The sequence below is a fragment of the Bombus vosnesenskii genome, unplaced genomic scaffold (genome assembly GCF_011952255.1).
Source record: "Bombus vosnesenskii isolate JDL3184/JDL3185 unplaced genomic scaffold, Bvos_JDL3184-5_v1.1 scf7180000013276, whole genome shotgun sequence".
NCBI lineage: Eukaryota > Metazoa > Arthropoda > Insecta > Hymenoptera > Apidae > Bombus > Bombus vosnesenskii.
This window is the reverse complement of record NW_022882934.1, coordinates 229,600-256,543: the sequence shown is the minus strand read 5'-3', so window position 1 is coordinate 256,543 and position 26,944 is coordinate 229,600. Positions and strand designations below refer to the sequence as shown.

Sequence of the window (26,944 nt, the reverse complement as noted above, 5' to 3'; positions counted from 1 at the left end):
AAGAAGATGTTCGATCGAAGGATAACGCAGGATGTTCTCGTGTCATCATATCAATTATTGGTCAAATTCGATCTTCATAAAGGTAAATAAATTTTTACACGATTTTTGTAAAGGATTCGTTAAATTTTGGTAAATTTTCGAGATGAATTTCACACTCGTGAAACAGATACGTAGTATACACTCGTGACTTTTAGCGTGGCGAAGGACGCGAGCAAATATTCCACATATTCTCGTGTTTCCAACGCTTCGTATTTCCGAAACATACATTTCTATAGTAACATAAATACTTCTATGTAAGCTCTCACGTTTTCCAGTTAAACAATTCGCGCCTGATTCTCTGCATTCTGTTTGTTACGTTTCTGTATTACATTGTCTTAATATATATATATATATATTGAATTTGTTTGAATTCGAATAAATTTTAATTAATAGCAGATTAAACACGGATTTATTTCAAACGTAAGGTTCGTTAAGAAATATGGTAATTCGATTGAAATTGCTGAAGGCTCGACTATTTCAGATACATGAAGCGATATTCGAAAAAAAAAAGAGACGATTCGACACGATGCTCGAAAATGATAGAAAGATCGTCGTTGGAAGTATAGCAATAGCTATCATTTCGATATGTTGTCTGGCATCATTTTTGGTAAGAAATTCTTTCTTCGTTTCTAATATTAAAAATATTATAATATTGCTATAAGTGTTGGTTTCGTTGTTAAAGAAAATCAGTCTGAATATACTTCTCATTTTACACTCTAATATCATCGCGAAGTTGGAAGGTTAATACTTGTCATACGAAAAGTCGAGTTTCTAATGAATAATTTCGATGGAAGTTCGGTAACTTTTCAGTCCCATTATCGATCCCTGTAAAATTGTATAATTGGCCGTAATTAAACTGCGAACGTTTGTCGTAATTATAGAAAGTTTGAAGATGCAAAGATATGTAAAAGTACGTGAAATACTCGGATCGAAGTATTTTATAACATATCGCGCGTTTGATCCTTTTTAGGAAACAAACTTTTACATTATAATATAATAATATTATAGTAATTTTCCGCAATCCCGTTTCATTATTTGCCTCCATAAAAATACGAATTTACGCAAAGATCCCCGGTTTAATCGTAAATTTAATTTGCAGTTGAATCCCAACTCGCCAATTTCGAACATGAGAACGAACAATCCCTTTCGAATTCTTTTGCTTGTAAAATAGCTGCACTAATTCGTCGAAGGAGTAGAAAAGAATAGAAATATTCGGCACGGAGAGGCAAAGCTCGTAAAGCGTGCAAGCCGGAGCGATTAAAAACTTTTATGTCCGCGCAATATGACGCGGCGACTTGTTTTTGTCAGCCGGCCTATTTATACGCACCTTTTGGCAGCTACGCGAGAAACTTCGTCACGAGGATGCCGTTTCCGTTTCGTAGCTCCTTCGTCTTCCTCTTCTCTCGAGAATTTACAGAGTTTCTGTCCCCTCTTCCTCCAACTTTCTTCTATTTTCTTACTTCCTACTTATGTGTCGTTTGTTTTTGAATTTTTCTGTCTTTTTTTGTTTTTTGTACTTGTAAGGAGATTTAGGACATTTCATAATTTTGTGCGACTAATATAATAACATGGATTCTTTCTATTAAAATTGACGTTTGATTATATTTCGGATTTTTTCGACAGGAGGATCGCGAAGGATTAGATATTAGCGTTGGCATGTTAGCGTAATAATAACGGCTTCAGGGATTTTCAAAATTAGAGTTACATTAGATTCAGGATATTTCGCAGGAGTGGACGCAAAGAATCAAATATTCACGTCGGTATTTTTAATAACAGCGACCTTGCATCGAACTCGATTAAATTTCGCGTTTCCGTATACGTCGCAGAGATGCAAATTTTCGCGTCGTCGATGTAAGAACAATAGTCTCCGATTAAATCAAAGTTACATACGTATACAGAGAAGATTTCCAACTTTTGAAACTTTTATAAAAGAATATGCAAGGATTTTGATTTAGCGGTTCGATTCAAATATCCATCTTGAATATCTTTTAACGATAAACCGTGACTTCGTATTCGATCAAAGCTGTTAAGTTAAAATTATAAAAGTAAAGATATAAACTTTCAAACTCTCCATTAAACGTTCAGAAAGAGAACACGCGAGAAGCTTCAACATCCACATGAATACGGTTGAACCAACTTTGCAGAATTATCGAACTTTCACGAATAGAACGTACAAAGAGTTCAATATTCGTGTCAGTAGCGTAATAATAGTAGTTTTATGTTGGCTATGGCTGGAAGATGGAAAGGATTGATGGGCAACGCCAGATGGCTGACTCGTATCGCGTTTCCCTGGATTCTGTCCGTGGATTACGCGAGTTTCGCCTAGGGATCTCGGTTTCGGCAGCTTACTCTGTTTATAGTTATGCACGTTTGTTTGGATCTCGAACGTTGATGATCTGGACGCGCTGTGGAAAGCGAGATCACCGAGTTTTGTAAGCAGCCTTCTTGGACATTTACATTTGGAGATCGTGTTTCTTCTTTTTTTCCTTTTCCCTTTTGCCAAACCATTTTGTTTCAAAGGATTTGCCAGAAGGAAGATTTATCGAATAGAGAAAAGCAATCAAACGATTCGATTGCTTTCCAAGTATCGCCTCCTTCTTCGTTCGTTCCTCTTTGTGAAACCGTTATATTCCTGCGGTTAAATATTTCAGTTTCGGTATAACGATTTTAAAGAGGATTTCATATATATGTACATATACACGATTGCCGGTTATGTTGCCGTTTTAAAGCAAAACAAGTTTTTCTGACTTCTGTTCTCTGTATACGTTTGAAACGTGTATACAGGTCGGCGAAAGAAATTTCCCAATGTTGCCGTGCTCCAGCGTTTCGTATTGAAATACACCGACTGATCGTGAATTAATAATTTGTAGGCTGTGGATATTCATGCAAATTCACATTTTACGCGAGCAAAATTTGAATAAAATTACGTTTTATCCTCTGAATGCTGTAACGCGTACGTACTTTATTCCTTTCTTTATTAGGCGTTTTTCGTTTATACATTTGTGTTTAGTTTGTCCATTGTTTTCGTGTCTACAGTTAGCATAAATGCATAAACATCGGCAGCCGTGTAACTAGCAATAAAATGAATACACGCGTGTGTACTTTTCGAAAGCGTGCGTTATTTCCCATAGTCCGACACCTAAAGACCTGTTTCATTAAAAATCTGCATTAGTAAGAGTCACAAATACGATCGACTGTCTCATAAATATTCATTTATCGCGCTACCATAACCGTGCACTTTCTCGATTAGTTTGCATCTTCAAGACTACTTCTATTTGAAATCTTCGATACGAAGAATCGCAAATACGATTAGCTATGTCGTGAAAATCCATTCATTGTGTTACCATAAAAGAACAAATTCAGACACCCAATCAATCCCAAGAAATCCTCATCATATTTCTACGAACTTCGAAAGAAAGTCGCGTAAATAAGTTCGGAGTATACGTACGTACGTATGTATGCGGTGTATGAAAAAGATATTATAGTGTACTAATGAAAAATGTAGTAAGACAAAAATGTAAACGAAGAATTCTTATTAGAGCTAAAACGACGAAAGGACATATACGTCAGACAACCATGAAGATAGAACACGGAGGTTCATCCGAGCTTTGTTACTAGCTAGGAAGTAAGTAACACAAGAGGAAATTAAAAGGCCGCGGCAGCATTAAAAATTAAACGTAGAATTCATTTTACAAATGTTTTGTAACTGGATTCGAGCTTGTTGCCAAATGAGGATAATGGAAATTGATCGATGATCGAGAAACTAAAAACGTGACTTCGCTTAAGAATCGAAAATCTTAGCAAAGATTATCGATTCTAACGAGTCCCTTTCGTTTTTCTCGACTTTTCGATTAGTTTTCATTCATAGATTCATTTAAATATAAATTAGAATTTAATCTCGCGAGGAAGATACTTCTGACGATGTCGCAATTATCGGAATCGATTTTTGTATAAGAGTTTTGTTAAAGATATGTGCTCTCATCTTAGTTTCGCGTAAATCTTTTTTTGTAAGCTTAGAAAATAGGTGATAAATGTATAATTTGTTTGTAAGGACCTGCGAATTTAGATATAATTAGGTAAATATGATTAAAATAATTATTACGTCAAATTTGTCTTTTGATGAAAAATTTTGCATACATCTCGAATTAATTTTCATAAATTATGCATTATTTGGAATGAAATATGAACGCTGTATATTGTAAAGGTACCTAGGAACTGTGATCACATTATGTTAAATTTTGTAATTTTAAATTTGTAATTTTAAACAATCGATTATTCTAATTGATGTAGGTTGTATTTCGGCGGGCAACCGTTTAGATTTACCAACCACATCTTATGATATAATTTCATTGTTTAAATATATACAATTTCAAATAATTTGAATATATTAACAGCATAATAATTGTTCAAATTTTAATAAGCAGAAAATTAATCTTTCATATTTAATTAAGATATACAACGTCTGTATGTATAGGTAGAAACAAATAATACCAAGGTTCCTTAAATCACGATTCTTTTTTACTAAGTTAAATCGTGGTTCCTTTTTTATACTTTTTGAATCATTGTTTTATATGTTTTTATAATTTGATTGTTAGCAGACTCTTAACATTATTCGACTATTATCTAGTTCGACTTTTACGACTTTTACTCTTTGAACGTGATTTTTGGTTAATCCGAAACCATTGTTTGGTTCTATCCCCTTTTTAAGTTTCACCAAATGTTTATTCGCATATTGTAAACTTCAAAAATATCTTCCTTGTATACATTGTTGTACTCACCTTACGAAGAGGCAAAGTTCTTATAACACTATAGACTCCTTAAAAGATTGTTAAATAATTGGTAGCACAAGTTGAAATATTATATATATATATATATGTGTGTGTCATTCGTATGATTGGCTAACTCTTCTATTTATATGTTATATTTCTATGTTGATATAATTTTTATATTGCATCTATATTTAACATTATAAGAAATACATCCAAATTCAACTGAAACATTGTTTGACCACTACGCACCTATCTCCCTGCGATTTCTATCATTTGACCTTTTCAGTCCCTTTCGCGTTTTTCTTCAAAACATTCGTAAAAAACTCTCTAATGTCGATCGAGATATAGCAGAATACACGCAATAAAATATATTTTTAGAATCGTATTTCGAATTTAACGTAACTACCATGTGAAAATATTCTTGCACAGGAATAATTCCGAATTTTAATACGCAAAGTAGGAGGAAAGTTAGTTGAAATTTTGAAGGCGAACCTTCTTAATGGGCTACAAATTCAGAACGTTATTCTTGCAACTTCATTGCAAAAGTAGAAACAAATGATCTCGCTGTCAGTAACTTCGTTCGTTTCACAGTCCTTTAAATGGAAAATGAATCTTCTTCTCGGATTAAAGATCGACAGCGTTATTCGACCAGTTGATTTCTGAACGTACTATCCTCGATAATTGAGATTACCGATATCTGATCGCACTTTGACTCACGCGCGATCGATTAATAGGCAGCTTTTCACAAATTGAAATTTAATATCGTCTACAGGACTTTATGGAAATTCGACACGCTCTGCAACCCACGAGAAAACGGTTCTACTGCGCCGGAAACTTCCTTTGAAAGAGATGAAACGATTCTTTAAAGTTTCGAACGATTCTTATTCATGAGGTACAACGCGGAACATAGTTCTCGAAAACAGTAGCGAAATAGTGTTGCAACGTTTCTAGTCTGTTAAAGCGTATAGGCGGTGCGCTGTATTTTGCCTTCGAATTTTATATAATTCTTTTTGGCCAGAAACAGTGGCTGCCGAGCCTCTCGAGACGATACTATTCGGTATCTCTCGCGAGGATCGTGGGACAAATAAAAAGTTGGCCAGCTTTAAGCAAGCGGTTTCGTCCGGTCTGAGCGAATTTTCTTCAGGACCAAAAGATATCCTCCCTCTGCCTCCGGGTGATTTGTGTTACTTGAAATTTTGGTCAACCGGATACGTTGGTGTCTTTGTTTTAATCAGGTTGGTACTTAATGACTTGATTTAAACTAGAAAAACTAACCTACAATTTATCACTGAATATATTTTAACACGTTAACTGAATTTTTTTGGAAATTTCTATAATCATGAAATAAAAGATTAATGAAGACAAATTAGTTTTAGTTAGATAGATTTTAATCCTTGACGCGATTCAGGTTAGATTTCTGGAGAACAAGTAATCCTTAGAAAATTAATTAACAGCGAACTTTTATGAACACTGGAACGTTTGTATTATATATAAGAAAGAAGTTCGACGAAAAGATAAAAATTGATAAGGGATTCGGATAAAAATTGGGCAATTTGCGTTGTAAAGGAAGAAGCTTGGTGCAAAAAAGAAAAATATTTTATTTCTGTTAGTGATTTAGTTAGTACAGCATTAGTTCAGGATTGATACTGGAAATTATCTACTATTTATTCATAGCATTTTATTTTTAATTCTATTGATCTAAATATAGCATATTTAGTTTTGAATTATAACTACATAACATGATCGATGATATCTCAAGCTAAAATTAATTTTAATTAATTTTGTAATTGCAACTGTCTTACTTAAATGTACCTCGGTATCAGACAAGCAGCCAAACCAGTTTATTACGTACGTATTTCCAGTGAATTTGGTAATGGAAAAGAAGCAGCATAATACAAATCGTAAAGGTAATTCGATATTAAAGACAAGAAGCGAGAGCAGTTTATCATAGAAGTGAAAGAGCTAGCCAATCGCAGATAACCAAACTATCCAATTACAATCCAACTCGTCTGTCTACACCAATTAACCACGAGTTGCCATACACGCCACAACCAACCACGAACCAACGCAAACCACTGTGCTCGACCAATTAACTCACCGTTTCAATACGCAACAACTTCACTGTACCGTCGTTATTTTATCTACGTTGCAAACGACGAATCTTCCAACATCTTCGAACTCGACCGAACCAAAAGCGAAAGTTACGCTTCTCTTATTCGTGTTGATGTTTGTATGGTGAAAGTTGCACCGTGTCATGTCATCGGACGACGTTTGCTACGATTCTTCATCGTTGTTGAAGAAAAAGACTGAAACGGAGAATGGAGAAGAAGAGGAACAAGCAGAGGGGAAGGACAATTGTCGAAAACCGTGGAGAACGTTGGACGCCCCTTCGGTCGATCACGACGATAACTTATACGTAGCTGTTCGTCAGAGCTTGCACAAGGTTAATCGAGTTTCAGAAAATTCCTTGTCCCCGCTAAGAAACGCTGAAACTGGGAATAGAAGTGGAGTGTCGCAGGAGTCCAGCATGGGAAGATTTTCAACCATAAAGGCGTACTTTGATATGGGCCAGGAGGAGGGGTCAAGGTACACATGCAGGACCACCATAATGGGCAAGCTGAAGAGGATGCTGGAGTTGAGAAAACGAGAAGCGAGTTCCATGGGTTGTTTGACACAATTTCTTTTTAATTTTTTTCTCGTTTGTATAATAATTTCATTTGGTCTGCGAGAGTTTGAGTGCCACGTGTTCAGATCGGTATATTGTATTGTATGGTATTGTATGGTATTGTGTGCTATTGTAATTAATACGATACATTGTGGACAACAGTGCGTTGTGAATAGATGCTTGAAATGTGTTTGGTTGTCATTTTAATGGAAAATTGGAACTGCAAGTGTGTTCGACTTGATAGAATTTCTTCTTAATTTTGTTTTTATTTCAATGATAGGTTTATCTAATTTACGAAGGTTTGAATGTTACATGGTCAGGTTGTTATATAGGATGGTGAAGGAATGTACTTTGTGAAGGACGTTTGAAACGTATTTGATTGTCATCTTAATTGAAAATTGCAAGAACGAGCGTTTGACTTGATAGAATTTCTTTTTAATTTTTCTTTTGTTTGAATAATAAGTTTATCTAGTTTATGAGAGTTTGAATGTTACGTGATCAAAGTGATACATGGTATGAAAGAGATATGTATAATAGATGTAGGTTTTGTGGTTGATATAATACAATGTGGGCAATGGTGCATTGTGAATAGATGTTTGAAATGAATTTCGTTGTCATTTCAATTGCAAATTGGCGTAGCAAGTGTTGATCGTTGTGTAGCAAGGTTTGCCTTTAAAGTGGTGTAGGTTTATGTGTTATGGATAATGAGTTACATAAGAACATAATATCGCAAGATTATTTGATTATTTCGTTTAATCGAATATTCTGATTGTTGCATGTTAATAATAATATTGACATAGAAAAGAAATTAGGGATATAGGTTTTAAAGTTAGATTCATGCATTTTGTATATATATACAAAAGATTTGAAAGAAATGGACATGTAAATTCTCAGGGTAGATTTATGATACTACGATGATACCTTTAACATTCTGTTTTCATTCTTTTTGCGATCTGAAGTTCTTCGGTAAACTTCATCACTGTTTCCCTTTCTTCGTTGCTACCAGCTTATCTAGAATATACTATCATAACCGTGAGCTGCATTTTTATCTCCAGTTATAGAGCTTTCGAGACGACTAAATTATAAGACAAATATTTCCACGACCCTTGAACCTTCTACTTTTTCAAACAAAGTAAAAGAACAAAAATGTATCTTCGCTTCGCAGAATCGACGATGAACGGTTTGAAGAAAGACGTAAACGGCAATATAATATCAGACTAGAAGAGAACTACGAAGAGACTTGAAAGCTACTGCCGTTCTATGATCAGCGGAAGGAAATCATCGAAGAGGAAACAAACTGTTCAAGAATCTACCGCTGTTTTATCGGATAATCCCCGCAAACGTGGGACGCGAGCAAAATTATATTTTAATTCCATCTTTTGGTTGTTTCGTCGGGAAACGATATCGTGAAACCTGGAAATACGAAGCAACACGAGCTCATTTTTCAGTATACGGTTAAAACTATTTGCGGGGTTCAGACGAAAGATCTTATAGGTATATCATACATACTTTAATTTGAGAAAACTAAAGTTATTTTGTCTAAAGTTATCAGGATATTAGGATTATTATTTACACTATAATAGGTATATTTATTCGAGTTTTTGTTTTCTCAGCAGAAACATGTATTCTTCTTTGTTTTGCTTAAAGTAACAGTGAATCGTTTTATTATTTTTCATTAGTTGTTTTTAAGTTATAACAAAAATACGCCGAAGAGGAATATTAGGAAAAAGAATTTCTGGTATTTCTAGCGTTAAATTCTTAAATGTAATAAAGACATGTTATCATACGTATTCATAAATATTTGGGAATCTATAGCAAAGTTGCCCAAATAAATACTCGATATTGTGTATTTAAATTTATATGCCGGTTTTAGAAAAATATTCGCGCTTGTGCCATTTTCTCATCGATTGGTCGGACATTGGTCAACGGTTGTCTATTGAAGATTTATTTACACGTTGCGATTGTCCGCCAATTCACAACTAGCTCGATAATAAAGTTGTCACGATGAAGTTAACGAGGTACGGTGATGGAATGAAAATTAAGTAAGTTTTTCTGAGAAAGATCTTGGCAATGGAAAATGTTGAATGATAAAGATGATTTATGACATTGTGTATGATTTTAATAAATTTTCTGCGACTTCCCTAATTCTGGCTCCTTCATTCTGGAAAACCTGGCTCGTTTAATGAGATGGATATATCTGGTTCAATGTTGTTTCAATATAGTTAAACTCTTCCTGAGAAAGAATATATATGTAGTTGTAAAAATACTTGTAGTTTGCTTCCAAACAATTTTTTGTTTCTACTTCGATCAAGTGACATTATATATGATAATATGTGACAAATAGATATTTACAAATCTTCCTTTATATAATTTATAGACTGCTTTTTAAAAAAAAAAAAAGAGAGAAGATAACCTTCTAGAAGGTTTTTACTATAAACGTATCTGTGACATTTGTTAGGCTAAATCGTTACGAGAGCCGAATAAGTTTCCTTTGAAAATACTTAAAACAATCAAAGAATCGCATTCTTCAATGACGTTGAAGAAATGATCAACTGAAATATTAACAACCATTTTACATCTGGAAAAAATATCAGCGAACTTTGTCAAATAAATTAGCAGCAATAAGGATCAACGATCGTCTTACAGCACAAAGAAACTAGCTATCCGTCAACGAGTAAATACACAACGAATAATAAAAAAAGTCGAAAACATAATCTTTTGTAACCAATCGACGTTGATTAAAACTCTTCGTTCGGAGCAAGGTAAACGTCAACCAACAAAATTAAAGGAACAGCGGCAACGTTCTCCAATCAATTAACAGCGACAAGGAAAAGAAATTTTCATTGGCCGATCGGAACACCAATTCAAATCGGACTCCAACGTTGATGTAAATGTTCTCCCAACCCATTTTAACCGTCTTAACTGAAATCGACAACCGTTCTTTCCCAACACTTTTCACTGTTTAGTACTATTTCGTATTATCAACGTGGCTGATCTTTCTATCGGTTCTAGAATTCGTTCGTTCGCGACGTGCCTTAGATGTAAGTGACTGGTTTCGTATGCGCATCGTCGTGTATTGTTGCTGAGACTGTACTTGCAAAAGAAACAAAGGAGTTTTGTTGTCTCAGCGTGCGCGTAGAAACCGTTAACGATTGGTTCGTACAAGGTCCGTGATACTCTTCAACCGAATTTCGTCCGACCTTTCTGTCAATAGACGGATCATTTTCACTTTGCGAGACGAATAATAGGCAACAAATAATAAATAATTCCACGGAGTAATACATACGAGGGTCTGTATTTAAGACTAGAGATTTATTATTGTTATTTAAGACGTCTGAAAGGAAAGAACATAATGGAACAGTAATAGAAATATTAACAAATAACAGAGGCTATTCAAATAATATATGATTATTAATATATAAATAATAGATAATTATCGATATTATATAATAATAATAATAATAATAATAATATAATATAATAATAATAATAGTAATCAATCAAAATAAAAGAAGAAACAATCGAACAACCAAGACTCAAGATGTCTGAAGAAAAACGTAGCGAGACCACCTACCGTTTGCTCGAGGATTCCTCCGACTCACCGGATTTGTCTCCATCCGACAGATACGACACTCCAAACCCGACGCCTTCGAAATTTCATACAGATTCGAGTCCCACCATGAATAGTCTGATAGAAAGGTTGAGGCAGTTACGAGTGAAGACGCCCGTGGAACCCAGGGTACCCTTTCCTACTCCTGTTAAACTATCTCCCACTGAGTCTTCCGAGCCGTCTTCGAGCAAAGACACCAAGCTACCCATCTGTAGTGGGCCTGATCTGGTGAAAATGTTAGAAATGCATATCAATACGCGTTTATCGATTTCTGAAGAACGATGCAGTCCAGTTCGCGGCAACTACAGTATCGACAACGAAACGTTGAAGATGATGTTAGCCAAAGAACATGAACGTCGTCAGATGGAAAATTGGGAATTAGACAGGGAGAAATTAAATGAAGGGAAGAGCGAAACGATCTTGAGTCCGCTTTTAGGTCGCCGTTTGAAGAAGAATCGAAAGTTCTTCGTGGATGTCCCACCTCTGGAAGAAATTGATTCACCGCAGTCAAGCGTGGACAGCTCTCTCCTGGTTGAAACTGGTTCACCTGTGTTAATGGAGTGTCACCCGGAATGTGAGCCAATTCGTCAGGACGATGAACTGGCGTTCTTGTCACATAGCTTGCACAACATCTCTGGAGCGTTTTCTGAATTATTGTCGTTGAATAGAGATAGTATGGGATGCGAAGCTAGTGACAAAGAGAGTAGCGCGAAGTTGGAAACGAATGTATTGATAGAAGAAGGGAAATTTAAGGAGCTTATAGACGTTTACTTGGGAGATTGCGTGAGCTACGAGCAGAAAGAGATGGTGTTCGATAGCTATATGAGTAGCATTAATTTGAACAAATCTGAAGATTTTACCGAATTTACCGAAGCGTACAGAAAGGACGATCTTGTTAGTAAGTTTTTGGCTAGGGTTTCTTTGGAGGATTTGCCTGAGGATCGAAGAGAAGCGAATTGGAAGGTTAAAATGGTCGAAGAGAAGACCGTGGATCAGAATTTGTCCAAAGAAGAAGGAAGCATCGTGTCTCAAGACAGAACGTGTAAGAACGAAGATATTGTATCTCCTAATAGAGACATTTTTTTGAAAAAAAGTTGCTCCGAATCCGATATTTCAAACAGTCCTAAAACCAACGATGACGTTATATCCGAAGAGTATATCAAAAGATTGGATAGATCTCAATCGATGACGGACGAGTTAACACGCGCCGGGTCCTACTCAGAGCTATCAATGAATTTTGATATGCAGATCGAAGAGAGGGTTACTGATACTTTCAAATTGATAGATTCTTTTGATACAACTGGTGATCACGAAAGCTCTGATGACCCCATAGATTTTTCGATAGCTCCTGAACAGAAATCGTCTGGCTCGGTTGATTCTTTGACGAGTTCAAAAGAAGATATAAATGATGATCAAAGAGATTCGAAATCATATGCTAGTGACAAGTGTACCGAAGATTCGAATAAAAGCAGCGAAGATAATGTTGCGAGCATTTATTATTCAGTCAGCTCTCGTGGGAGCTTTGGTTTAAACGAACTTCCCAATGAAGTAGACAATATAAAGGATTCTTCTATTGATTCGAGGGAACGAGAATCGTCGACAGACACGAGTCATAAAGATTGTGGTCCATTGCCTGACGCAGAAGATGAAGTTTTCGAAAATTTTGGCTTGGTCGATACTTTTAAGAGGGAGGCCTGTTTCCAATCGTTTCTGAGAAGAGTGATGAAGAGAGAATGGATACATTCGATCAGAAAATTGAGGAATTCGTCAGAGAAAATAATGGATGCTGAAGATGATAGGAAAAAATCGGAGAAAACGAAGAAGGAAGATACGTCGTCTTCGTCGATGCAGAAATATGACGGCAGTGATCTAAAATCGACGAAATATTACGAAACGGAAGAATGTCTGAAAATAAAATTTAAGAAGAGGGAGCCTAAGATATTGGAAGAGAGAAATCCAGGTAATCTGTGTTGTGTCAATTTATTTTAGAAAAAGATGAAGAAATTTAGTCTCGTCGCGTTGTATAAAATTTAGTAATTGTCGGAAAATGTACAATTGCAGACGTGTCGTTTGACGTCGGAAATTTGTATATAAGATTTTTATTTGAAATTTATATTGCGAATCGTAGAATTAGAAATTGACATGAAAGAAATTGGTATACAACTGGAAATTGTTGAGATTAGAATCAAAGCGCAGAGAAATTGGAGAATTTACGAATTCATGTTAAGTCCTCGGAAATTGCAGCATACGGAGTTGCATGAGTCCTGTGCCGGTACGAAGCGAGTTGATTGTGGTAACAAATTCTTCATTTATTTAGGTGGCTTCTATCGACAGAATAATCCAATTAGGTGAACAAACATTGGACAGACTGCGAATGTTTTAAGTAATCTAATCCAAAGGTTTAACACGTCGAAGATACAGAGTTACCAATATACTTTCTAAAAATGACAAATAATAAATTTCTTAGAAAATACTAATTATAAATCAAACATCAAACTTTTAAAATCCTAATCGTGATACAAAGCGTAATATTTGAAATCAAACATTTTCCTTCGTTTCAATCCTAACACCTTGCAGTTTTTACCTCGATATCTTCTCAAAATTATCTTCTGCGGATATATATATATATATAAAACGCAGCACGAAATTTATCAAAGCAGCAGGTCGGAATATTCATTATAAATTCTCGATGGTGTCACGAGGCTCGTAAAGACAGAACGAATAGCTGCATCGATTTATCTCCGTAAAACGCATGCGATGCTATCGATAGAAAAACGGGATTATGGTTGGCGTGCGATCCAACGTACCACCGCGGTTTCTCTTTCTTCGTCGACCGGCAAACAGCAATTTACAATGGCCGGCGATAAGCCAACTAACCTATAAATCATCCACGAAGAAAGAGAGGCCGCGAACAAAATATATGCGAAGCATTAATTGGAAAGATAACAGGTTGATTATACCAGATAACGTTTGCTACTGCCTCGGTCAATATTTGCCAATAGTTAATTACCACGAATAGCACACTGTCGTTCATAAGCATGCGGCCACTCCGCAGAACTTCTAATAACAATGTGTGAATTTTATGTGTTACGTTCCATTAGCGATGAATTAGTAATTGGGAATGATATTTATTATTTTCTTATTTTTGTTACTATTATTATCGGATATATAACTCTTTAACGTACAATTCGGTTACAAGTCGTTCATGGATGACAGTGCTCTATTAATTAATATTATATTATACCAAAAGAAGTATAGTGAGAAGAGAAAAGTCTACCGAGTCACAAAATTTATCGGCGTTTGTTGTTACGCGATTAACACAGTTAAATTGACGGAAGATCGTACGATGAGCTTCCTTTGACAGTTGTTGAAGTGATCACCACTTTTAAGAAAACTCGACGTCTGGTCTTTTTAGTTTTCTCAAGCACTGAAGCCATCGACAGCGTATAGACAATAGACTAGGACGAAGGCAGACCATAGACAGTAGACAGGCGACGATGGCTTCGAGGTTTTCAGTTATAGGGTAACACTGCCAGCGTGCGGATCTGGACCAGCTTAAATTATATTCCTACTTGTACTTACACTTCTGTATTAAAATATATTTTCTACTTCACAATTTATCTACGCGTTCCTCTCTTCATACATCTAATAACCTCAACAGCAGTAAACTACGATCTCGTCTGAATGACGCTGACGTATTTTACTTGAAAAAAGACACTGTGTCAGCGCACACGATAGTGACATGTGTGGAATCAATAGATTGTACGTTGAGAATGTATATTAAAGAAACATGTCAGTAATGTATTTTATTAGTTGAAGATTACAGAGGAGAACACGAGAGGTCACACTTTTTATTCGATCTTATTTTAGTTGTCGTAAAATTAATTAAATTATTAAGAACGTCTTATGAATGATAACAGTTTGGTTTGTCCGTAATTTTGTAATTAAACTAAACTCTCGCAGAGTGCAAACACGAGCGACAGTGCAGCTGACTGATATAAGCGCAATACAAGTTTAACGTGCAATAGAAAATAATAGGAGAGAGATCGAATCAGCGTGGATTTTAGCTTGGTAATCCGTACGAAATGTTCGTTCGAGAGATACTAGGAGATTACCCGTGTGCTTTTTTCCGGAAACTGTGTCAGATGCGTGGTCACGATAAGCTGGTATAATTTCTGGAATGGATACCGGCCGAGCTGCTTCGACTTCGCGATACGAACGTGAGTCCTTCGCTGATCTCGGGATTCGGGATTTCGCTACGTTTCAGCTTGTTTCAGGGATATACGTGTGTATGTATATATACATATACGTGTTTCGATCGTTTATTCTAAGGGGGAAGATCGACGATTTGGAAAATTAGCTGGTGATAACGGTCGTATCGATATAGAATATCGTTGAATTTTTTTAAATTTTTATAACTATGGGTTCGAGAGATTTGACAGACATGATTTTTAATAATTTCTTTTAAGATATCGAGGGATGAATTAAATATGCACGAACAATTGTACATCGATTTCTTGCCTTCAATCTCTAACTGAAAATTAGAAGTTGCAGAGAATCGATGAACAAGGTTTTTACGAATTGTTTAAAACATCGAACAACTTGTCGCTACTTTCTCGATGAGTTCATAGAAATGGTAATTTTTCAGTGTTTATATTCCATTTCATCTTATACATGTAGTTTCTTCTTACCTCAATGAGCAAAAATGATTCTCGTAACTGGGAGGAAATAAAACAATGTACCAAGTTAGCAAGATATCGTCTTATAACTAGAGGAAATAAAACCACGTACTGAATTAACAACATTAACCACGTTAACAGTAAGCATTCATGTCCTAACAAGAATTTATTGATTTTATTAACAGATGTGCCCTTTCCGCCGTCGCAAAAATTGACAGTGGCTGATGTGTTCGACCCGCGAACGGATCGGCCACGGCCGGAAGTCCTCAAGCAACACTTTATCCTGGAAGGTAGAATCGACGAGGCAGCGGCTCTTCGTATAGTCAACGATGGAGCAGCCCTTCTTCGCTCAGAGAAGACTATGATCGATATTGAAGCTCCAGTTACCGGTGAGTCCTCTTCATCTTTTTCTTTTAGAACATTTTTACATCGCCCTCCATCCCGCAACGTCAATTTCAATCCCCCGTGAAACGTGTATCGATCAAATCTACTTCGCCAAACCAATCCAAAAAAAAGAAAGCAAAGAAGGAAAAAAAGAAAAGAAAGAGAATAGCAACTCTGGAGAACCTTTCGAAGAATCGAGTCGCAGGAAAGGACGCGTTATATGGCAGCACGTTAGAGGGAAAAACATGAAAGGCACTTGACACAGTTACGCGCGGCGAGAAAGACCACCGATTCCACGGCTTCGATATGCGTTTACATGAGAACGATCGCGACATCGTGAACGAAGCGAAGTATCGACTTCGTGCTACCATCTTGTCCTTCATATGTGTATACAGAGTGTCGCGAAATATGTAGAGGATATTTGAGCCTTTCGAAAACCAAACAGATTAATTCTTCTTTTTATGAATTTCTTAATTTCGTTATACAGACTGTCCCAAGTTTGAACGATCGAACTTCGCCAACATGTTGTACGATGAGTAGAAATAAGGGAAATACGTGTACGAATATACGTGTGCTTTAGTAACACACGTTATCATGTTGAACATAAAATCGATTTATTTTTCCATTTCAAAGTACCGTCCACCGTTTCGAACTCAAGCTTAACGTCGTACGAACAGATTGAGCTTATCGCTCTCCGAATTTCATGTTTATCTTGCTTTAGTTCAATGAACGCGCTATTAATCCTTTTTATTAGTTTTTCCCAAGAACCAGTTTTTGTACGATACACAGTTCACTTTTTCTGTTCCCCGCAGATAAAAGTCTAACGGTGTCGGATCTCGTGATCTCGCGGATCAAATCGTCTTTCACGATAACGTTCGTCCCTCGCCCTTAGGTTTTACATTTTTGTCTTTTAGAAGCCTTTATAAAACGTTTACGGATCTGTGTTCGTACAAAATCTGTCTCTTGTTTCCACTTATGGAACATATTGGCGAAATTTGATGGTTTTTGACCCTTATCCGCCCCTCGGTTTCGCATTTCAATCTGTACATATCCCTCGGTATTAATTTGACAGTGGTAAAAAATCAATGAGACGAAGAGGTGAGTAGTTCATTTTGTAAATTCTCTTATCGAGTATAAAAATTCGCATTCTTTACAAGGAATAAATCTGTGAGATGACCGTAAAGTTGTTTTACACTTGTCACAGCATGTGCTGCGAACATTTACATTCTTCTTCCCTCAAGTTTATGCTAACTTTCAAGGTTATAGATGACTATATATATCCTGGAAGGGTGGTACATGGAGAGCATAATTGTCGTGTAATAGCAAAATTATAGCTGCCAAAGGGCTTGATAAAACGTCAAAGTTATATAGGTCAAATTGATACCCAACAACGTTTTCGTAACAAATGTCATTTACAGGTCTAAAGGTATTTTTTGTCCATAAAAATAACAAATATATCCTATTCGTGTGAAAAGAATAAAAGTCAAAAAGATCCAGAAAAATGTTTGTACAAATGAACGAGTGTAATAGAATCTTTCACTGAGAAAATATGTCAGATTGACACAAGGGGCAGAGTAAAGGTTAAACTTGGAACACCCTGTATAAATACGCGATGAACGTTCAATTCTTAAGGAGCAAATAACTTATTTCCGTAAGACAGCCCATCGCAAGATGATGACATACTTAATGGTATTTGTAAATAAAGAACAGTGTTTGTACCATTATTGCTTTTTCGTGGCGCACTAATATTTTGTCACACCCTGTATATACGTAGAACGGACAAGTTAGTGCCGCGTGCGACGGATGCACGGTTGAGCGGTTCGTTTCGTCTGATCCAATAAGGGTAGCCTGATCGATTCCGCTCGTGTGAACCGGCCTTAAACCCTCGACAAGATAGAAAAGCGAGGCCTCGAAGCGTCGATGCCTGCCTGCTGACGCGTTTCTCTGTTTTAACGCGACGTCGAGCCTCTCTCTTTACTTTGCCTCTTCTCGTCCTGCCTTTCTTCCCTCTTCTTCCTCTTTTTTTTTTTTTTCGTCTCTGTCTGGCTGCTGCTGATACTTGGATCGAGTATCGCGCCGCTGCAATTGAACGTTGCAGATTCAGATCGGTGGTTGAGTTTACACGAAATGGCGAGATTCTTGAAACGGTGCGCGTGGAACTGGGAATTTTGGAAATTGGCGCCAGTGGAATTGCAATTTCTGGAGATGCGCGCGTATAGAATTACGTTTTGAAAATCGGAGCACGTAGAAATGCGATTTTAGAAATTGGCTCGTATGAAATCGAGAGTTTCCGAGACTAAAGCGTACGGAATTGGGAATTCTGCAAACTGGTATCCATGGAAATCCAAATTTAAAGATTGAAGCGTATAGAATCGTAAGGTTTTTTTTTAAATTCTCAACAAATTGCCAATATTGGAATTCGCCAGGCTTGGAAATGCGAATTTCTACGTTTTCGCCTGTCGGTTTTTCGTATTAATTGCAAGAAAATTAACCGAATCAAGACGATTAAGATCTCCTTTGAGTCGTTCAAAATTAAAAATACAACAACGAGGAATAAACTGGTAAAAAAGGGTAATTTAGAGGGAAGAAAAATATGCAAACAAAATGTCCAAGCTCAGATATAAAGCAACGAGGGTAAAACTCACAGTAAACACGGGAATCGGGATTTTTCCAGTAAATATGTATGCCTCTTTGAGCTATATCCCTCGTTAATTAGTTCCAGTTTACCATAATCTATTAGTTTTGCAGCAGGTAAAAAGCATAATCCTTCAACATCTTGCACATTATCCTCTTTCTTTTTTCTTACAACTTCCTCTTCAATTTCGACTTCAACCTTTTTTAACTTTTTATTTTCTTCTACCTCATCTCTCTGATTTCACGCGTCCCCCCCCCCCACCTTTTACCTTCATTCTCCGGCTCTTTCCTTTAATTTTGTCTCAAAAACTTCTCTCTGTTCGCTTACTGAACTCGTTTTCTTTTGTATTTTCTCCGAGTAGTCATTTCTCTCTTTTTCGCGAAATCAGCACCAGTCAACGGACCGAATCTTCCCCGTTCTTCTTTTCTTGAGTTTCTCCTCTCGCTAGTCAACCATTCTTCTCCATTTTTCTCTTTCTTTCCGCCCCTTTCTCCTCGTCGATCCTTGGAAAAACGCACCTGGGCAGAACTGCCGCAAAACCATCCACTCGAACCTTTGAAGTACGTTCTTTCGCACCTTTCCTCTCGTGTTCTCCTCCATTTTCGCGGATCTACGTGCCGACGGATAATGGCTGGATTAATTGGGTCGAGCGGTGAACAACCGCGTTCCTTAAATAATATTCCTTTGAACCGAAAAACAAGCAGAACAAAATTAAACCTATCCGTTAAAGAGGGCAACTTTGAACGATTTCTTAATTTCGAATCAATTAAAATTTTTCAATAGAAACAACATAAAAACTAGTCCACCATAGTTCAACTAAAACAGTCCATTTTTAACAATTCCGCTCATTTTCGCCTCTATTTTCATTCTTCGCGTTACACGAGAAACGGTATTTCACGCGAAAAATGCTGTTATACATCAAAATAAATTTACGCATCGATTCTTTCAGTTTTCAAAGCTATCCACCCAGAATCCCCCTTAATTTCGATTCTTCACGATGGATGGCGTCCGACAATAGGACAGACGTGTTCCCTAGGTGGAACGAAATGAAAGCAACAACCCCGACGCGACGACACACACACACCCCCTGCCCACGTCGCGAATCCTCAATTACGCGCATCAATTAGTTCCATCACGGTCGTCTTCACGGTGTCTGCGATTGTTCTGCAGACACAATACACGCCAGAACACAATAACTCGAATCGATTCGATTCTGTCCTTCATCCCTCCGCAGCATGCCCTCGTGCAGCCTCCCGCCTTCCAGGCGACGACGACCACATCTTCCAAAAGGGGTTGTTATTACCTTTCGTCGACGAGACGACGACGCGACTTCTATCGTTTACGATTAATCCGCTATCATCTCGTCGTTGTCCTTCTCTTTTTTTCCACTGCTCTTTTTCTCCTTTCTGACGAAAAACAGCGGAGTAACTTTTTAATTCGGTATGGTAGGGTAGTTCTTTGCGAATTCTTTTAGGAATTTTGTTTTCGGATGTTTGTCTCGTGAAAAAATTTTGTTTTCACACAAAGATTTACTTTTGAATATTTTTATATTGAATATTTTGTATATTGTTGCATTTTGTCGACGTTTAGGATTAATGTACTGCCGTATCTTCTTTTTATCTATTTATTTTTTCTTCTTGGAAGGTTGAGAGAGGTAGAAATGAGGATAAAGATATCGAGGGTACTTTACTCTTTCAGGATATTTCTTGTGAATTTTTAAAGGAATTTTCGCGTTTAATCGGGTTCTTCTTTTTACAGATTCATTGTTTCGTTGTTTGTTTCTTCGTAATTAACTATTTCGTCGTTCTTCGATAATTTACTAAAAAGTTACTGTATATTATTGTCTTTCGTCTACAATCACCATTAATCCTCCATCTGCTTCCCGTTTTTCGTTTTCTCTTTCTCTTCGTTTACTTCGATATGGATAACTAAGATATTGATAGTTCTTTACCTTGCGCTGAATTCTTCATGAATTTTTTACGAACTTCCTACGAATCGTGTTTTAATATTAGATTCTTTGTTCCACTAATAGTAATTGTTCCTTCGTAATCGGATATTTCATGTTTTAATCGTCCAATATATCATACAATAATTATGATATTTTACGTAACAGTAATTCGTGAAAGTTTCGTGAAAAACTAGTCTCTTGTCGAGGAGATTAACGGAAGAGACTGGTATAATCTTATTTCGTAGATGTAACGGAACAAGGATGACCGTTTCCAAAGTCAGTAAAGGAAGTGACAATAAAATTTCTTACGTCTTGTTTATTAAGAAAATCAGGATCAAGAAAATCTCGTAGCACTTGGCCGGGACACGGTTCGTCACTCCAGATACTACGTTAAATGAGCTACAGTTACTTCCACCGCAGAAATACTCCGTTGAAAGCTGTTTTTCAAGCTGGAACGTCAAATTAAATGTTTTGGAAGACGAGAATCTTCGCAACTGTTGGAAAGCTGGAAGTGACGTAAAATAAACTCGGTCGAAGAGAGAGCTTGCAACTTCTGCCTGTGTCCTTTGTCGTTCAGCAATCGATCGAGAACCACTTTGGAACGGTGCCTTCGACTCGAAATATCCCCTGTGAAAGCAATCGATTCTATCATTTCTTCGAGATTGTTGACAGAATCTCGACAACATCCATGTTATGGAAAAAGGGAATAAAAAAATAGAATTATTCTGTAATTTTCTGTATTATCGCGTTTTAATGCCCGGTGGTCTTGAATTTTTACGTTTCTAATTATTCTAGTTCATCCCGCAGATTGTCCATTCAAAGTTTCATATGGTTTCATGTGCTTCCATCTTTCATGATAGATAACATCTATTTTTTCAATGTAATTTGTTCCTTGGCCTTAAAGCGATACAAAATAAATCGAGATAGGTACACGCAGTAAATTGATACAAGGTAAACCGGTAAGAGGATAATATTTCTGTACGTTCAGGTGTAATATTGTTCGCGTCACGAAGAAGAATAGAAAGTAATAATAATCGAGCGAATATACTTTTTAGAAATTTGTCGCTATTTTCTAAATATCTTAGAAATATCTTGCAAATATCGTGTCGTATTAACACGAGAGCTGAATAATAATTAGAAGAAGAACGCATTTAGCATATAAAATATGACTGGTAAAAAATGAAATTTTCTAGACTCTAGAAATTTCAATTTTGAATCGATTCTTGTCCAGAAACAATCCTATTTTGCGAATCAATGTGACCCTCGCGTGAACAAACCTCGTCCTAAGTAAATTTACATAAACGACGTTTAATATCAATCAACTTCAAGTAGAACAGCCGAGATGTCAGGTCAGTTGGACGAACTTAAAGCCAGTCATTAAGAACAACCAACGTTTTTTTATTTCTATCGCGCAATTTGCCTTTGTATTTGTATCTGTCTACGTATCCGTGAATGTGCTCTTAATCATCGCGGACGCGTTTTGGTGCACACGCTGCGACCGAGATGGAAAAAGGGAACAACAGGCGACTGGCAAGAGAAATTGCGTTTTGCGTGGGTTGGTTCGTTGTCGAACGTGGAGTGAAATGATGAAAGAAAAAGGAAGCACGAGGGTGTGCAAGGTGGCGAAGATGAATTATAGACGCAACGCGGGCGCAGCAGCCGGTGGATATAGCAAGAGAAATAGAGTTGAAGGACGTTGCGTTGGAAGAACGAGCGATTCTATTGGCGGACAAATTTCTTTGAGCTGATTTTGCGGAAGATTCGCGGAAATTTGATGTTAAAAGCACGGCTTGGTCCTTCGGCTAGGATTTCTGTTCGTAAAACACTCTGAAACTTAGTGCTTCTTCTAAAATGGATACATCTATAACATCGTTCGTGTTAAAAAGAAATCTTGACAATCTAAATTGGTACACACTCAATAGTAATAAATAAGAGTACAAATTTTGAAGCAGAGATTGCAAATGTAAATATAAATGAGAAACATCTTTATCATAGACAATATTATATAATATAATAAATTTACTATACAATATAATAAAAATGTAAATTTATCGAATTAAGTACCAAACATATTCCACAGTATCACTGCGAATAAAGCAAAGCTCATTCTTGTTATACTTGGAGAGAAAGGGAAAGAAAGTTAAAAAGAAGGACGAAGTTTTTTTTCCAAATTTTTTCTAAAAGCCAAGTCAGCTCGGCGTACGGGCCTTGCAATTAAGAGGATCATTATCCATCCAAACACCTAGCGCGTTGGTAGAAAACAGCCTCGAATTTCGCCTCATCAGCGTGGCCCGTATTCGAATTCCTGTTTCAGCGTAGAATCACGAAAATACGTAGATCGAAGCTTCGTCGTAGCTACGAATCCGATGAATTTCGTTGGTTCTTCGTGGTGCCGGACGACGATGCTCTGCACGCTGACGGATAATTTTACGAGTAGCCGCTTTACGGTCGAGCTGATGGTCGCAAACGTGGCTCGATAAAGAATTTCCAACGATAGAAACGGAATGGGATAATAAAGAGAGTCGACGGTAAAATCGTCGAATGTTACGATTCCGCGGAATTGTCTGGAAAATTTTAACGCCAACCTAGCTCATCCTTTCGCGACGTTCGGACGAAAAATCGAACGGAGAGAAGGTTGAGATGGCTTTCAGATGGAGTAGAATTTCGAGAAAGAAAATGACAGAGTTGTGATTAGAGCGATTGGTCACGGTGATTGCGTGAATCTAGATTTCTGTGAAGATTTATTTATTTGAGATAAGGATAATTAAGATTTCCTAAGGTATTAGGTTAGTAGTTTCCTAACTAACTTTTCTAACTTCCTAAAGACACTCCTGTGTTCATCACAGGACGATAGGATGTGTTATCGTTTGTTTTTGATAATATTGAAAAATGTTTCAAGTACAAGTTGGACGATTTAGAAGGTGACGCGTTGAGTTTTGAGATGAACGCGTAGAGAAGATATGAAACTCACCTATGTTTTATTTCACATAGAATCATGTACATTTTTAATGTATTAATCGATCCATCTCTGCATTCCCCAAGGAAAGGTATTAATATATTTACGAAATAATCAGATCGAAAAATGATTAGTTTAGCAAATGTATCAACTTCAATTTGTCGAATTTAACGTACGAAAGACGAAGACAACGTAAATACAGAAATGCCGTTTCGCATTTTTCCTCGCCTTTCGTGCGTTAAATTTCACAAATTAAAGTTAAAATATCTGCCAAACTAATAGTTTCTCCGCATTTAACTATATTAATGCATTCCTTGCGGAGAATGTGCAGCTGGATCGACTAATGTGTTAAGAAATATATAATTCCATTAAAAAGACACCGGTCAACTTCGTCTGTTCTCTACGCGTTCATCTTCGAAGAAACTAATCATTTCAGATTACGTCGGAATCATTCAACTTGTTGCTGAAATATTTCACAATATCATTAAAAACACACGAGATACTCGAGCTGACGAAGTTAGTAGGATCAGTCTGTATATTCGGATCTAGAATTATGCGCTCGAATTTCGCTTGAACGCATAATCCTAATAACCTTGTTTAACTCGTAATCGCGAGAGACTCTTCGATAATCACGCGCGATACTTAAACAATGGACGATAATAACATGGAGTATGCTTTACGGCGATCGAAATTCCGAAATTCGAGGATCTCGAGGTGTTATCTTTAATGCGGTTGGAAAATTAATAGCCCGAAGGCAGACCTGGGTGGTAAAAGTTTACCTGTTTGATCTGGCTCGCTGGTCGGAAAGCAACGCGGTCGCGGTTTAAATTATTCAGAAAATTCCCGCGGGATGGCCAGGGTGCAAAAGTTTCGGGAGCAACTCTCGTCGAACATTAATTGAGCCTCGCCGTGAGCTCACCTTCGTATAAACGCGACCGTTTAATGCTAACGATCGCAGTTTCGAGGGCTCGTTTCCCACTCCCCCGTCGTGAACTTGGCCGCGGATGCCAATTCTCTGTGTCCGCCTTTGTGCTTGCTTTATCGGCCTTTCCACGAATTAATATCCACCTGGAACGCGCGAGTTCCTTTGTTACCAGCCAGTTTCAAAACATTATTTCGCCGCCTGCGAACTCTTGTCTTTTGCAAAAATCGTTGCTTCTCTTTTTATTTGTTTGTTACGCGACTTGCTACACGGCTCGTTTCCTATACGATGGAATTCGTGCGTTCTTCTTTTAAAAGCTCAGAGGATGGTTCATCGCTTGTAATTAGTGCGCTTGCAATTAATGTGGGAACAAGTGGATGTCGTAATTAGAAAATGGAGTTGATACCTATTAACTTCGTGTAGTATAAAATATATTAAATTATACTATATCTATGTATGCTTATAATTAAGATGGAAAGGAATGGATGTGGTAATTAAAAAATGGAGGTGATACTTATTAACTGCGCGTGGTATAAAGAATATTAAATTGTGCTGTATTTTGAAAATTTTGTTACGGGTATCGGGTTGTCCAGAAAGTTTCTTTCGTTTTATAAGGAAATGGTAGATGCACATTTTTCGTTTTATATTATTTTATTGAATTATGTATGATAATGGTAATAGAAATAGAATAAAATCGCATCATACATAATTCAGTAAAATAATATGAAAGAAAAAATGTGTTTCTTACTATTCTCCTATAAATCTTTTGGAACAACCTAATATATCTCATTGGTAATTATATATCTCATTAAAATTAGTAAATGAATCCTTAGTTTATGTATAGTCTCAGTCTATGTAAATGATTTTTGATTTCCAGATACTTTTTGAATCGCGAAGAAAGAAAAACCCAGTCAGGCGTTTACAATTAGTAACAAGGCTGGTATCGATTCTAACTTTACATTTTACGATTGAAACTCAGTGTCTTCGATTATCCTGTCGTGTCAATTTATAAATATATCTACATCATGTAGAATGCAGAAAAAGATTTCGTGGTAAGATATTAATTTTTGCCCTCGATTCGTAGTTGTATCGTGTAATTTTATAATTAAGGGCTCCAAGTTAGATTCGCAGGGTTTTGTGAAAATTTAATATCATCCGATATTGGAAAGTTCTACACAGCGAGCTAATTATGTCGGAAATGGGCCACGCGGCTCTCGAGAGTCGCTTCACGTGCGAAATGAGATTTTGACCTAAACTGACCCACGTGGCTTCGTCGAGGCTTCTGGATCGCGTGTGTGATAGCTCCACCCACGCTTCTTCCTCACGTCGTTGCACGTGGCACGGGAATGTTCGACTCGTAACGACCTTACGCGTCCCTCTGTCAATTATCTCCTACTGCATTTTACAAACATCTACGCGTTACCAAGTCTACAGACACCAGAGTTTTAGTAAATAGCTAGTAATAGAATTTTAAATCACGCGCTTCTATAAAATGTTTAATGTACGAACGCTGTATTTAAGTGTTAAACCTTACCGAGTAAACCCACGTTTTGCATTTTTCTTGTTTGAATTAAGTTAAACAACAAACATTATGTTTCATTTGTCTTACTTTGTACTATTGGGTTGGCAACTAAGTGATTGCGGATTTTGTCATTAGGTGGTACTGACAAAATCCGCAATCATTTAGTTGTCAATATTTACTGTACGATTTGTCAGAGATTTCGCAACAGTGTTAGCTGAGAAAGTTTGAAGGCGCAGTTACATAGTGAGGGTTAATTAGTTGGTGATAATAGAAGCATTTTATACAAGAATCTGCGAAACGGGTCGATAGAAAGGATAACAGAGTGGAAATTATGAAACGAAACAAACGTACGATTTAATTAAATTTATTAATTAAACGGGCAATGGTGCTTTTCACAAGAAAGTGACATGCAGTAACAAGTGTCGGGGTAATACGGTCGCTCTGAGACAATTAGACAAACACAAAACAAATATAAATGCGCTATGCTAAAACTACGCTAATGCTCGGCTCGGGTTAGCTAAGGCTTCATAGACCTTCTCTCTGAGATTGCTGGTTGAGGTGGAAAAAAGGTTGATATCATTGCATAAGGCGTTGCTTAACTCACATAGATGGGCGATAATATTTACGTGACCAATCTGGAGAAGAAAGACGGAGGAAGTCGTCTCGTCGGACGGTCGATAAATCCATTTAAGATTTTAAATAGAAAAATAGCCTCGTCAGCCAGTAGTCTGGTTGCAAATGGAAGGAGTTTATATTTGCCATGATAGAAGATATAAAATAATCGTGAAATCGGGCGTAACTCGAAACGAGCTTTT

General features: G+C 36.9%; 2 protein-coding genes across 10 annotated transcripts in view; both read left to right on the top strand.

Moving 5' to 3' along the window:
• Positions 1-6,696: 6,696 nt before the first annotated feature.
• Positions 6,697-9,612, top strand: LOC117231922. Its single transcript, XM_033490892.1, has 2 exons — positions 6,697-7,471; positions 8,639-9,612. Exons 1-2 carry the CDS (start codon positions 7,063-7,065, stop codon positions 8,692-8,694), a joined length of 465 nt encoding a protein of 154 aa, XP_033346783.1. The 5' UTR covers positions 6,697-7,062; the 3' UTR covers positions 8,695-9,612.
• A 1,402-nt stretch (positions 9,613-11,014) lies between these two features.
• LOC117231917 (serine/threonine-protein phosphatase 2B catalytic subunit 3-like) overlaps positions 11,015-26,944 on the top strand; it is a 151,301-nt gene continuing 135,371 nt past the window's right edge. For 6 of the 9 annotated variants that reach the window (XM_033490881.1, XM_033490879.1, XM_033490876.1 and 3 more), the window contains exons 1-2: positions 11,606-13,043; positions 15,948-16,151. In XM_033490881.1, the coding sequence (XP_033346772.1) occupies positions 11,639-13,043; positions 15,948-16,151 (1,609 nt within the window). In that variant the 5' untranslated portion in view covers positions 11,606-11,638. Of the gene's footprint in view, positions 13,044-15,947; positions 16,152-26,944 lie in introns of all 9 variants that reach the window. The other 3 variants (XM_033490873.1, XM_033490872.1, XM_033490874.1) reach the window with 1 other exon arrangement.